Source organism: Petromyzon marinus, chromosome 71 (genome assembly GCF_048934315.1).
Source record: "Petromyzon marinus isolate PM22_M1 ecotype Great Lakes invasive population chromosome 71, UKy_Petmar_22M1.pri1.0, whole genome shotgun sequence".
Lineage (NCBI taxonomy): Eukaryota > Metazoa > Chordata > Hyperoartia > Petromyzontiformes > Petromyzontidae > Petromyzon > Petromyzon marinus.
The window spans coordinates 5,368,767-5,382,738 of NC_133737.1; the positions used below are offsets into that span (position 1 = coordinate 5,368,767).

General features: G+C 44.6%; 1 protein-coding gene across 1 annotated transcript in view; it reads right to left on the reverse strand.

Annotated features, from left to right (window-relative positions):
• LOC116937140 (uncharacterized) overlaps positions 1 to 13,972 on the reverse strand; it is a 106,954-nt gene that overhangs the window by 79,644 nt on the left and 13,338 nt on the right. The window contains exon 4 of the mRNA XM_076055287.1: positions 2,966 to 3,550. Coding sequence (XP_075911402.1) covers positions 2,966 to 3,550 — 585 coding nt within the window. The remainder of the gene's footprint in view (positions 1 to 2,965; positions 3,551 to 13,972) is intronic.

Below are 13,972 nucleotides of genomic sequence, written 5' to 3' on the forward strand. Positions count from 1 at the left end.
GCCTAGCCGCCTCAAGCCTGGGCCTAGCCTGGTCCTAGCCACACCAAGCCTGGGCCTAGCCTGGGCCTAGCCGCCTCAAGCCTGGACCTAGCCGCTCCAAGCCTGGGCCTAGCATGGGCCTAGCCGCCTCAAGCCTGCGCCTAGCCGCCTCAAGCCTGGGCCTAGCCGCACCAAGCCTGGGCCTGGTCGCCTCAAGCCTGGGCCTAGCCTGGGCCTAGCCACACCAAGCCTGGGCCTAGCCTGGGCCTAGCCGCCTCAAGTCTGGACCTAGCCGCTCCAAGCCTGGGACTAGCCTGGGCCTAGCCACCTCAAGCCTGGGCCTAGCCAACGCAAGCCTGGGCCTAGCCTGGGCCTAGCCATCTCAAGCCTGGGCCTAGCCACCACAAGCCTGGGCCTAGCCGCCTCAAGCCTGGGCCTAGCCTGGGCCTAGCCACCCCAAGCCTGGGCCTAGCCTGGGCCTAGCCATCTCAAGCCTGGGCCTAGCCTGGGCCTAGCCTGGGCCTAGCCACCCCAAGCCTGGGCCTAGCCTGGGCCTAGCCAGGGCCTAGCCGCCTCAAGCCTGGGCCTAGCCTGGGCCTAGCCGCCTCAAGCCTGGGCCTAGCCTGGGCCTAGCCTGGGCCTAGCCGCAGCAAGCCTGGGCCTAGCCTGGGCCTAGCCACCCCAAGCCTGGGCCTAGCTCAGGCTTACAGATCTGTAGGGACGGTCCCAGCAACTCCAACTACACCACCAACACTGCACCACCACGCCACACTCACTCACCACACCACACTCACCACACCACACTCACCACACTCACCACACCACACTCACCACACACACCACACTCACCACACTCACCAAACACCACACACACTCACCACATTCACCACACTCACCACATTCACCACACTCACCACACTCACCACACTACACCACACTCACAACACTCACCACACACACTCACCACACTCACCACACCACACTCACCACACACACCACACTCACCACACTCACCAAACACCACACACACTCACCACATTCACCACACTCACCACATTCACCACACTCACCACACTCACCACACTACACACACTCACCACACTCACCACACTCACCACACTACACCACACTCACCACACTCACCACACCACACTCACTCACCACACTCACCATGCTCACCACACTCACCACACTCACCACACTACACCACACACTCACCACACCACACACACTCCACACACACACTCACCACACTCACCACACTCACCACACCACACTCACCTCACTCACCACACTCACCACACCCACCACACACACCACACCACACTCACCACACTCACCACTCACCACACTACACCACACTCACCACACTCACACTCACCACACTCACCACACCTCACCACACACCTCACCACACTACACCACACTACACCACACTACACCACACTCACCACACCACACTACACCACACTCACCACACTCACCACACACACCTCACTCACCACACTCACCACATACACTCACCACACTCACCTCACTCACCACACTCACTACACCACACCACACTCACCACACTACACCACACTCACCACACCACACCACACTCACCACACACTCACCACACCACACTCACCACACTCACCACATACACTCACCACACTCACCTCACTCACCACACTCACTCCACACACACCACACTCACCACACTACACCACACTCATCACACCACACTCACTCACCACACTACACCACACTCACCACACCACACACTACACCACACACACTACACCACACCACACACACTCACCACACTACACCACACTACACCACACCACACACTACACCACACACTACACCACACTCACTACACCCCACACACCACACCTCACCACACTCACCACACTCACCACACCACATACACTCCACACTCACTCACCACACACTACACCACACCACACACACTCACCACACTCACCACACTACACCACACACACACACTACACCACACTACACCACACCACACACACACCACACCTCACCACACTCACCACACCACATACACTCCACACTCACTCACCACACACCACACCACACCACACACACTCACCACACTCACCACACTACACCACACACACTCACTACACCACACTAACCACACCACACACCACACCACACACCCCACACTCACCACGCTCACCACACTCACCACTCACCACCACACTACACCACACTCACCACACACTAACCACACTCACCACGCTAACCACACTCACCACTCACTACACACACTCACCACACTCACCTAGCAGCCCCAAGCCTGGGCCTGGCCACCACAAGCCTGGGCCTAGCCTGGGCCTAGCCACCTCAAGCCTGGGCCTAGCCTGGGTCTAGCCAGGGCCTAGCCGCCCCAAGCCTGGGCCTAGCCGCCTCAAGCCTGGGCCTAGCCGCCCCAAGCCTGGGCCTAGCCGCCTCAAGCCTGGGCCTAGCCTGGGCCTAGCCTGGGCCTAGCCACCCCAAGCCTGGGCCTAGCTCAGGCTTACAGATCTGTAGGGACGGTCCCAGCAACTACAACTACACCACCAACACTGCACCACCACGCCACACTCACTCACCACACCACACTCACCACACCACACACACTCACCACACTCACCACACTACACTCACCACACTCACCACACTCACCACACTACACCACACTCACCACACCACACTCACCACACTACACCACACTACACCACACCTCACCACACTCACCACACTCACCACACTCACCACACTACACCACACTCACCACACTACACCACACTACACCACACTACACCACACTCACCACACTCACCACCCCACACTACACCACACACACCCCCACTCACCACACCTCACCACACACCCCCACTCACCACACTCACCACACTACACCACACACACCACACACACTACACCGCACTCACTACACCACACCACACCTCACCCCACCACTCACCAGCCCGTCCACCATCACGAGCAGCCGCTGTTGCTTCTCCCTCAGCACGGCCTCCACCTCCGCCTCCGGCCACAGCTCCGGGCCCAGCTGCTCGGCAATGGCCCGGCCGAGACCGCCTCCACCTCCACCGCCTCCACCACCGCCTCCACCTCCACCACCGCTGCCTCTACCGCCTCCACCACTGCCTCTACCGCCTCCACCGCCTCCACCACCGCCTCCACCACCGCCTCCACCTCCACCACCGCCTCTACCGCCTCCACCTCCGCCACCACCGGCAAGCGCCTGAGCCGTCACGAGTGCCAGGAGGTCAAAGCTGGCGAGGGCGGCGGTGACTTCGGCGGCGTCTTCACCGGAGCCGGAGCCTTTGCCGGAGCCTTTGCCGGAGGAGCCGGAGGAGCCGGAGGAGCCGGAGGAGGAGCCACGGGCCCAGGCGCGTGCCGTCCAGCGGCACAGCGTGGACTTGCCGGAGCCGGCGGGGCCTACCAGGGCCGTGGCTCCCTCCGGGGCCTCGTCCAGGAGGAGGGCCCCCAGGGAGGGGACCAGGCGGCGGGAGGACGGGCGGCCCGAGACGGAGACGAGGAAGAGCTGAGGGGGTGGCGTGGGTGGGTGGTGGTGTGGTGGGTGGGGGTGAGTGGGTGGGTGGGTGGGTGGGGGGGTGGGGGGGTGGGTGGGTGGGTGAGTGAGTGGGGGAGTGAGTGAGTGAGTGGGTGAGTGAGTAGGTGAGTGGGTGGGTGAGTGAGTGGGTGAGTGGGTGGGTGAGTGAGTGAGTGGGTGAGTGGGTAAGTGAGTGAGTGGGTGAGTGGGTGGGTGAGTGAGTTAGTGAGTGGGTGAGTGGGTGGGTGAGTGAGTGAGTGGGTGAGTGGGTGAGTGAGTGGGTGAGTGAGTGGGTGAGTGGGTGGGTGAGTAGGTGGGTGGGTGAGTGAGTGGGTGAGTGAGTGAGTGGGTGGGTGGGTGGGTGAGTGGGTGGGTGAGTGGGTGAGTGAGTGGGTGAACGAGTGGGTGAGTGAGTGAGTGGGTGAGTGAGTGAGTGAGTGGGTGGGTGAGTGAGTGGGTGAGTGGGTGAGTGAGTGGGTGAGTGAGTGGGTGAGTGGGTGAGTGGGTGAGTGAGTGGGGTGGGTGGGTGGGTGAGTGGGTGAGTGAGTGGGTGGGTGAGTGAGTGGGTGGGTGAGTGGGTGAGTGAGTGGGTGGGTGAGTGAGTGAGTGAACGAGTGGGTGAGTGAGTGAGTGAGTGGGTGGGTGAGTGGGTGAGTGAGTGAGTGGGTGAGTGAGTGAGTGAGTGGGTGAGTGGGTGGGTGAGTGAGTGGGTGAGTGGGTGGGTGAGTGGGGGAGTGGGTGAGTGAGTGGGTGAGTGGGTGGGTGAGTGAGTGAGTGAGTGGGTGGGTGAGTGAGTGGGTGAGTGAGTAGGTGAGTGGGTGGGTGAGTGAGTGGGTGGGTGAGTGGGTGAGTGAGTGGGTGGGTGGGTGAGTGAGTGGGTGAGTGAGTGAGTGGGTGAGTGGGTGAGTGAGTGGGTGAGTGAGTGGGTGGGTGAGTGGGTGAGTGAGTGAGTGGGTGAGTGAGTGGGTGGGTGAGTGAGTGAGTTGGTGAGTGGGTGAGTTGGAGGAAGTGTTTAACATGATCAGAGACCACAGCTTAATAATGATACCCATTTAACATAACACATGACAATAATTACATCATTACAATCATCTATAGTAAATCTATATATCAAAGGCAAAGTTGAGACTGTGTGTGTGTCTGGTCAAGATGTTTAGCCTACTTCCAGACATGCAACAAACTTGAAATTTCCCACGTGGGTACTTTGCAGACTGTCCACCATGCAAACATTATATAAAAAAATTAAAATTTTGTCTTTCAAAGTCAAGTGAGCTGTGACGTCACGTCTGTCACGTGACCCTGCGTGACGTCAGCGGTGTGTGACGTCACGCACCCCACCAAGGCCCCACCCCCACCCCCCTCGACCCTCCGTGAAGGCCGTGGATTAATCCAAGGCAATCATGATTACAATCAAACAATGACTCATCACGCATTATGATAATTTGATGTATGCTAATTATCTGTCTCTATGTGTCTCTATGAGTCTCTGTGTGTCTCTATGAGTCTCTATGTATCTCTATGAGAATCTATGTGTCTCTATCTCTATGAGTCTCTATGTATCTCTATGAGTCTCTATGTGTCTCTATCTATCTCTATGAGTCTCTATGTATCTCTATGAGTCTCTATCTCTATGAGTCTCTGTGGGTCTCTATGTATCTCTATGTATCTCTATGTGTCTCTGTGGGTCTCTATGTATCTCTATGAGTATGTATCTCTATGTATCTCTATGAGTCTATATGGGTCTCTATGTATCTCTATGTGTCTCTGTGGGTCTCTATGAGTCTCTATGTATCTCTATGTATCTATATGAGTCTCTATGAGTCTCTATGTATCTCTATGTATCTCTATGTGTCTCTGTGGGTCTCTATGTATCTCTATGAGTCTCTGTGTATCTCTATGTATCTCTATGAGTCTCTATGTGTCTCTATGTATCTCTATGTATCTATATGAGTCTCTATGTATCTCTATGTATCTCTATGTATCTCTATGTGTCTCTATGTATCTCTATGAGTCTCTATGTATCTCTATGTATCTCTATGAGTCTCTATGAGTCTCTATGTGTCTCTATATATCTCTATGTGTCTCTATGTATCTCTATGAGTCTCTATGTATCTCTATGTATCTCTATGAGTCTCTATGTATCTCTATGTATCTCTATGTATCTCTATGTGTCTCTATGTGTCTCTATGTATCTCTATGAGTCTCTATGTATCTCTATGTATCTCTATGAGTCTCTATGAGTCTCTATGTGTCTCTATATATCTCTATGTGTCTCTATGTATCTCTATGAGTCTCTATGTATCTCTATGTATCTCTATGAGTCTCTATGTATCTCTATGTATCTCTATGTGTCTCTATGTGTCTCTATGTATCTCTATGAGTCTCTATGTATCTCTATGTATCTCTATGAGTCTCTATGAGTCTCTATGTGTCTCTATATATCTCTATGTGTCTCTATGTATCTCTATGTATCTCTATGTATCTCTATGTATCTCTATGAGTCTCTATCTCTATATATCTCTATGTATCTCTATGAGTCTCTATGAGTCTCTATGTATCTCTATGTATCTCTATGAGTCTCTATGTATCTCTATGAGTCTCTATGTATCTCTATGAGTCTCTGTGAGTCTCTATGTATCTCTATGAGTCTCTATGAGTCTCTATGTATCTCTATGTATCTCTATGTATCTCTATGTGTCTCTATGTATCTCTATGCATCTCTATATATCTCTATGTATCTCTATATATCTCTATGTATCTCTATGTATCTCTATGTATCTCTATGAGTCTCTATGAGTCTCTATCTCTATGTATCTCTATGTATCTCTATGTATCTCTATGTATCTCTATGAGTCTCTATGAGTCTCTATCTCTATATATCTCTATGTATCTCTATGAGTCTCTATGAGTCTCTATGTATCTCTATGTATCTCTATGAGTCTCTATGTATCTCTATGAGTCTCTATGTATCTCTATGAGTCTCTATGAGTCTATGTATCTCTATGAGTCTCTATGAGTCTCTATGTATCTCTATGTATCTCTATGTATCTCTATGTGTCTCTATGTATCTCTATGCATCTCTATATATCTCTATGTATCTCTATATATCTCTATGAGTCTCTATGTATCTCTATGTATCTCTATGTATCTCTATGAGTCTCTATGTATCTCTATGTATCTCTATGAGTCTCTATGTATCTCTATGTATCTCTATGAGTCTCTATGTATCTCTATGAGTCTCTATGTGTCTCCATGTATCTCCATGTATCTCTATGTATCTCTATGTGTCTCTATGTATCTCCATGTATCTCTATGTGTCTCCATGTATCTCTATGAGTCTCTATGTATCTCTATGAGTCTCTATGTATCTCTATGAGTCTCTATGTATCTCTATGAGTCTCTATGTATCTCTATGTATCTCTATGTATCTCTATGAGTCTCTATGTATCTCTATGTATCTCTATGAGTCTCTATGAGTCTCTATGTGTCTCTATGAGTCTCTATGTATCTCTATGTATCTCTATGAGTCTCTATGTATCTCTATGAGTCTCTATGTATCTCTATGAGTCTCTATGTATCTCTATGTATCTCTATGAGTCTCTATGTATCTCTATGTATCTCTTTGAGTCTCTATGTATCTCTATGAGTCTCTATGTATCTCTATGAGTCTCTATTTATCTCTATGAGTCTCTATGGATCTCTATGAGTCTCTATGTATCTCTATGTATCTCTATGTATCTCTATGTGTCTCTATGTATCTCTATGAGTCTCTATGTATCTCTATGAGTCTCTATGTGTCTCTATCTATCTCTATGAGTCTCTATGTATCTCTATGAGTCTCTATCTATCTCTATGAGTCTCTGTGGGTCTCTATGTATCTCTATGTATCTCTATGTGTCTCTGTGGGTCTCTATGTATCTCTATGTATCTCTATGTATCTCTATGAGTCTCTATGTGTCTCTATGTATCTCTATGAGTCTCTATGGATCTCTATGAGTCTCTATGTATCTCTATGTATCTCTATGTATCTCTATGAGTCTCTATGTGTCTCTATGTATCTCTATGAGTCTCTATGTATCTCTATGAGTCTCTATGTGTCTCTATCTATCTCTATGAGTCTCTATGTATCTCTATGAGTCTCTATCTATCTCTATGAGTCTCTGTGGGTCTCTATGTATCTCTATGTATCTCTATGTGTCTCTGTGGGTCTCTATGTATCTCTATGAGTCTCTATGTATCTCTATGTATCTCTATGTATGTCTATGTATCTCTATGTGTCTCTGTGTGTCTCTATGTATCTCTATGTATCTCTATGAGTCTCTATGTGTCTCTATCTATCTCTATGAGTCTCTATGTATCTCTATGAGTCTCTATCTATCTCTATGAGTCTCTGTGGGTCTCTATGTATCTCTATGTATCTCTATGTGTCTCTGTGGGTCTCTATGTATCTCTATGAGTCTCTATGTATCTCTATGTATCTCTATGTATGTCTATGTATCTATATGTGTCTCTGTGGGTCTCTATGAGTCTCTATGTATCTCTATGTATCTATATGAGTCTCTATGAGTCTCTATGTATCTCTATGTATCTCTATGTATCTCTATGTGTCTCTGTGGGTCTCTATGTATCTCTATGTATCTCTATGAGTCTCTGTGTATCTCTATGTATCTCTATGTGTCTCTATGTATCTCTATGTATCTCTATGAGTCTCTATGTGTCTCTATGTATCTCTATGTATCTCTATGTATCTCTATGAGTCTCTATGAGTCTCTATGTATCTCTCTGTGTCTCTATGAGTCTCTATGTGTCTCTATGAGTCTCTATGAGTCTCTATGTATCTCTATGTATCTCTATGAGTCTCTATGAGTCTCTATGTATCTCTATGAGTCTCTATGTGTCTCTATGTGTCTCTCTGTGTCTCTATGAGTCTCTATGAGTCTCTGTGGGTCTCTATGAGTCTCTATGTATCTCTATGTATCTCTATGTATCTCTATGAGTCTCTATGAGTCTCTTTGTATCTCTATGAGTCTCTATGTGTCTCTCTGTGTCTCTATGAGTCTCCATGAGTCTCTATGAGTCTCTATGTATCTCTGTGTCTCTATGAGTCTCTATGAGTCTCTATGTATCTCTATGTATCTTTATCTATCTCTATGAGTCTCTATGTATCTCTGTGTCTCTATGAGTCTCTATGTATCTCTATGAGTCTCTATGTATGTCTATGTATCTCTATGTATCTCTATGAGTCTCTATGAGTCTCTATGTATCTCTATGAGTCTCTATGTGTCTCTATGTGTCTCTCTGTGTCTCTATGAGTCTCTATGAGTCTCTGTGGGTCTCTATGAGTCTCTATGTATCTCTATGTATCTCTATGTATCTCTATGAGTCTCTATGAGTCTCTTTGTATCTCTATGAGTCTCTATGTGTCTCTATGTGTCTCTCTGTGTCTCTATGAGTCTCCATGAGTCTCTATGAGTCTCTATGTATCTCTGTGTCTCTATGAGTCTCTATGAGTCTCTATGTATCTCTATGTATCTTTATCTATCTCTATGAGTCTCTATGTATCTCTGTGTCTCTATGAGTCTCTATGTATCTCTATGAGTCTCTATGTATGTCTATGTATCTCTATGTGTCTCTATGTGTCTCTATGTGTCTCTATGAGTCTCTGTGTGTCTCTATGTATCTCTATGAGTCTCTATGTATCTCTATGAGTCTCTATGAGTCTCTGTGGGTCTCTATGAGTCTCTATGTATCTCTATGTGTCTCTATGTATCTCTATGTATCTCTATGAGTCTCTATGAGTCTCTATGTATCTCTATGAGTCTCTATGTGTCTCTATGTGTCTCTCTGTGTCTCTATGAGTCTCTATGAGTCTCTGTATCTCTGTGTCTCTATGAGTCTCTATGAGTCTCTATGTATCTCTATGTATCTTTATCTATCTCTATGAGTCTCTATGTATCTCTGTGTCTCTATGAGTCTCTATGTATCTCTATGAGTCTCTATGTATGTCTATGTATCTCTATGTGTCTCTATGTGTCTCTATGTGTCTCTATGAGTCTCTGTGTGTCTCTATGTATCTCTATGAGTCTCTATGTATCTCTATGAGTCTCTATGTGTCTCTGTGGGTCTCTATGAGTCTCTATGTATCTCTATGTATCTCTATGTATCTCTATATATCTCTATGTATCTCTATGATTCTCTATGTATCTCTATGTATCTCTATGAGTCTCTATATATCTCTATAAGTCTCTGTGTATCTCTATGTATCTCTATGAGTCTCTATGTATCTCTATGTATCTCTACATATCTCTATGTATCTCTATGAGTCTCTATGTATCTCTATGAGTCTCTATATATCTCTGTGTGTCTCTATGTATCTCTATGTATCTCTATGAGTCTCTATGTATCTCTATGTATCTCTATGTATCTCTATGTATCTCTATGAGTCTCTGTGTATCTCTATGTATCTCTATGAGTCTCTATGTGTCTCTATGTATCTCTATGTATCTCTATGAGTCTCTATGTGTCTCTATGTATCTCTATATATCTCTATGTATCTCTATGTATCTCTATGTATCTCTATATATCTCTATGTATCTCTATGAGTCTCTGTGGGTCTCTATGAGTCTCTATGTATCTCTATGTGTCTCTATGTATCTCTATGTATCTCTATGAGTCTCTATGAGTCTCTATGAGCCTCTATGTATCTCTATGAGTCTCTATGTGTCTCTATGTGTCTCTCTGTGTCTCTATGAGTCTCTATGAGTCTCTATGAGTCTCTATGTATCTCTGTGTCTCTATGAGTCTCTATGAGTCTCTATGTATCTCTATGTATCTTTATCTATCTCTATGAGTCTCTATGTATCTCTGTGTCTCTATGAGTCTCTATGTATCTCTAAGAGTCTCTATGTATGTCTATGTATCTCTATGTGTCTCTATGTGTCTCTATGTGTCTCTATGAGTCTCTGTGTGTCTCTATGTATCTCTATGAGTCTCTATGTATCTCTATGAGTCTCTATGTGTCTCTGTGGGTCTCTATGAGTCTCTATGTATCTCTATGTATCTCTATATATCTCTATGTATCTCTATGATTCTTTATGTATCTCTATGTATCTCTATGAGTCTCTATATATCTCTATGAGTCTCTGTGTATCTCTATGTATCTCTATGCGTCTCTATGTATCTCTATGTATCTCTACGTATCTCTATGTATCTCTATGAGTCTCTATGTATCTCTATGAGTCTCTATATATCTCTGTGTGTCTCTATGTATCTCTATGTGTCTCTATGAGTCTCTATGAGTCTCTATGTATCTCTATGTATCTCTATGAGTCTCTATGAGTCTCTATGTATCTCTATGAGTCTCTATGTGTCTCTATGTGTCTCTCTGTGTCTCTATGAGTCTCTATGAGTCTCTGTGGGTCTCTATGAATCTCTATGTATCTCTATGTATCTCTATGTATCTCTATGTATCTCTATGAGTCTCTATGAGTCTCTTTGTATCTCTATGAGTCTCTATGTGTCTCTATGTGTCTCTCTGTGTCTCTATGAGTCTCCATGAGTCTCTATGAGTCTCTATGCATCTCTGTGTCTCTATGAGTCTCTATGAGTCTCTATGTATCTCTATGTATCTTTATCTATCTCTATGAGTCTCTATGTATCTCTGTGTCTCTATGAGTCTCTATGTATCTCTATGAGTCTCTATGTATGTCTATGTATCTCTATGTGTCTCTATGTGTCTCTATGTGTCTCTATGAGTCTCTGTGTGTCTCTATGTATCTCTATGAGTCTCTATGTATCTCTATGAGTCTCTATGAGTCTCTGTGGGTCTCTATGAGTCTCTATGTATCTCTATGTGTCTCTATGTATCTCTATGTATCTCTATGAGTCTCTATGTATCTCTAAGAGTCTCTATGTGTCTCTATGTGTCTCTCTGTGTCTCTATGAGTCTCTATGAGTCTCTATGTATCTCTGTGTCTCTATGAGTCTCTATGAGTCTCTATGTATCTCTATGTATCTTTATCTATCTCTATGAGTCTCTATGTATCTCTGTGTCTCTATGAGTCTCTATGTATCTCTATGAGTCTCTATGTATGTCTATGTATCTCTATGTGTCTCTATGTGTCTCTATGTGTCTCTATGAGTCTCTGTGTGTCTCTATGTATCTCTATGAGTCTCTATGTATCTCTATGAGTCTCTATGTGTCTCTGTGGGTCTCTATGAGTCTCTATGTATCTCTATGTATCTCTATGTATCTCTATATATCTCTATGTATCTCTATGATTCTCTATGTATCTCTATGTATCTCTATGAGTCTCTATATATCTCTATGAGTCTCTGTGTATCTCTATGTATCTCTATGAGTCTCTATGTATCTCTATGTATCTCTACGTATCTCTATGTATCTCTATGAGTCTCTATGTATCTCTATGCATCTCTATATATCTCTATGAGTCTCTATGAGTCTCTATGTATCTCTATGAGTCTCTATGTATCTCTATGAGTCTCTATGTATCTCTATGAGTCTCTATTTATCTCTATGAGTCTCTATGGATCTGTATGAGTCTCTATGTATCTCTATGTATCTCTATGTATCTCTATGTGTCTCTATGTATCTCTATGAGTCTCTATGTATCTCTATGAGTCTCTATGTGTCTCTATCTATCTCTATGAGTCTCTATGTATCTCTATGAGTCTCTATCTATCTCTATGAGTCTCTGTGGGTCTCTATGTATCTCTATGTATCTCTATGTGTCTCTGTGGGTCTCTATGTATCTCTATGTATCTCTATGTATCTCTATGAGTCTCTATGTGTCTCTATGTATCTCTATGAGTCTCTATGGATCTCTATGAGTCTCTATGTATCTCTATGTATCTCTATGTATCTCTATGAGTCTCTATGTGTCTCTATGTATCTCTATGAGTCTCTATGTATCTCTATGAGTCTCTATGTGTCTCTATCTATCTCTATGAGTCTCTATGTATCTCTATGAGTCTCTATCTATCTCTATGAGTCTCTGTGGGTCTCTATGTATCTCTATGTATCTCTATGTGTCTCTGTGGGTCTCTATGTATCTCTATGAGTCTCTATGTATCTCTATGTATCTCTATGTATGTCTATGTATCTCTATGTGTCTCTGTGTGTCTCTATGTATCTCTATGTATCTCTATGAGTCTCTATGTGTCTCTATCTATCTCTATGAGTCTCTATGTATCTCTATGAGTCTCTATCTATCTCTATGAGTCTCTGTGGGTCTCTATGTATCTCTATGTATCTCTATGTGTCTCTGTGGGTCTCTATGTATCTCTATGAGTCTCTATGTATCTCTATGTATCTCTATGTATGTCTATGTATCTATATGTGTCTCTGTGGGTCTCTATGAGTCTCTATGTATCTCTATGTATCTATATGAGTCTCTATGAGTCTCTATGTATCTCTATGTATCTCTATGTATCTCTATGTGTCTCTGTGGGTCTCTATGTATCTCTATGTATCTCTATGAGTCTCTGTGTATCTCTATGTATCTCTATGTGTCTCTATGTATCTCTATGTATCTCTATGAGTCTCTATGTGTCTCTATGTATCTCTATGTATCTCTATGTATCTCTATGAGTCTCTATGAGTCTCTATGTATCTCTCTGTGTCTCTATGAGTCTCTATGTGTCTCTATGAGTCTATATGAGTCTCTATGTATCTCTATGTATCTCTATGAGTCTCTATGAGTCTCTATGTATCTCTATGAGTCTCTATGTGTCTCTATGTGTCTCTCTGTGTCTCTATGAGTCTCTATGAGTCTCTGTGGGTCTCTATGAGTCTCTATGTATCTCTATGTATCTCTATGTATCTCTATGAGTCTCTATGAGTCTCTTTGTATCTCTATGAGTCTCTATGTGTCTCTCTGTGTCTCTATGAGTCTCCATGAGTCTCTATGAGTCTCTATGTATCTCTGTGTCTCTATGAGTCTCTATGAGTCTCTATGTATCTCTATGTATCTTTATCTATCTCTATGAGTCTCTATGTATCTCTGTGTCTCTATGAGTCTCTATGTATCTCTATGAGTCTCTATGTATGTCTATGTATCTCTATGTGTCTCTATGTATCTCTATGAGTCTCTATGTGTCTCTATGAGTCTCTATGTATCTCTATGAGTCTCTATGTATGTCTATGTATCTCTATGTGTCTCTATGTGTCTCTATGAGTCTCTGTGTGTCTCTATGTATCTCTATGAGTCTCTATGTATCTCTATGAGTCTCTATGTGTCTCTGTGGGTCTCTATGAGTCTCTATGTATCTCTATGTATCTCTATATATCTCTATGTATCTCTATGATTCTCTATGTATCTCTATGTATCTCTATGAGTCTCTATGTATCTCTATGAGTCTCTATGTATCTCTATGAGTCTCTATGTATCTCTA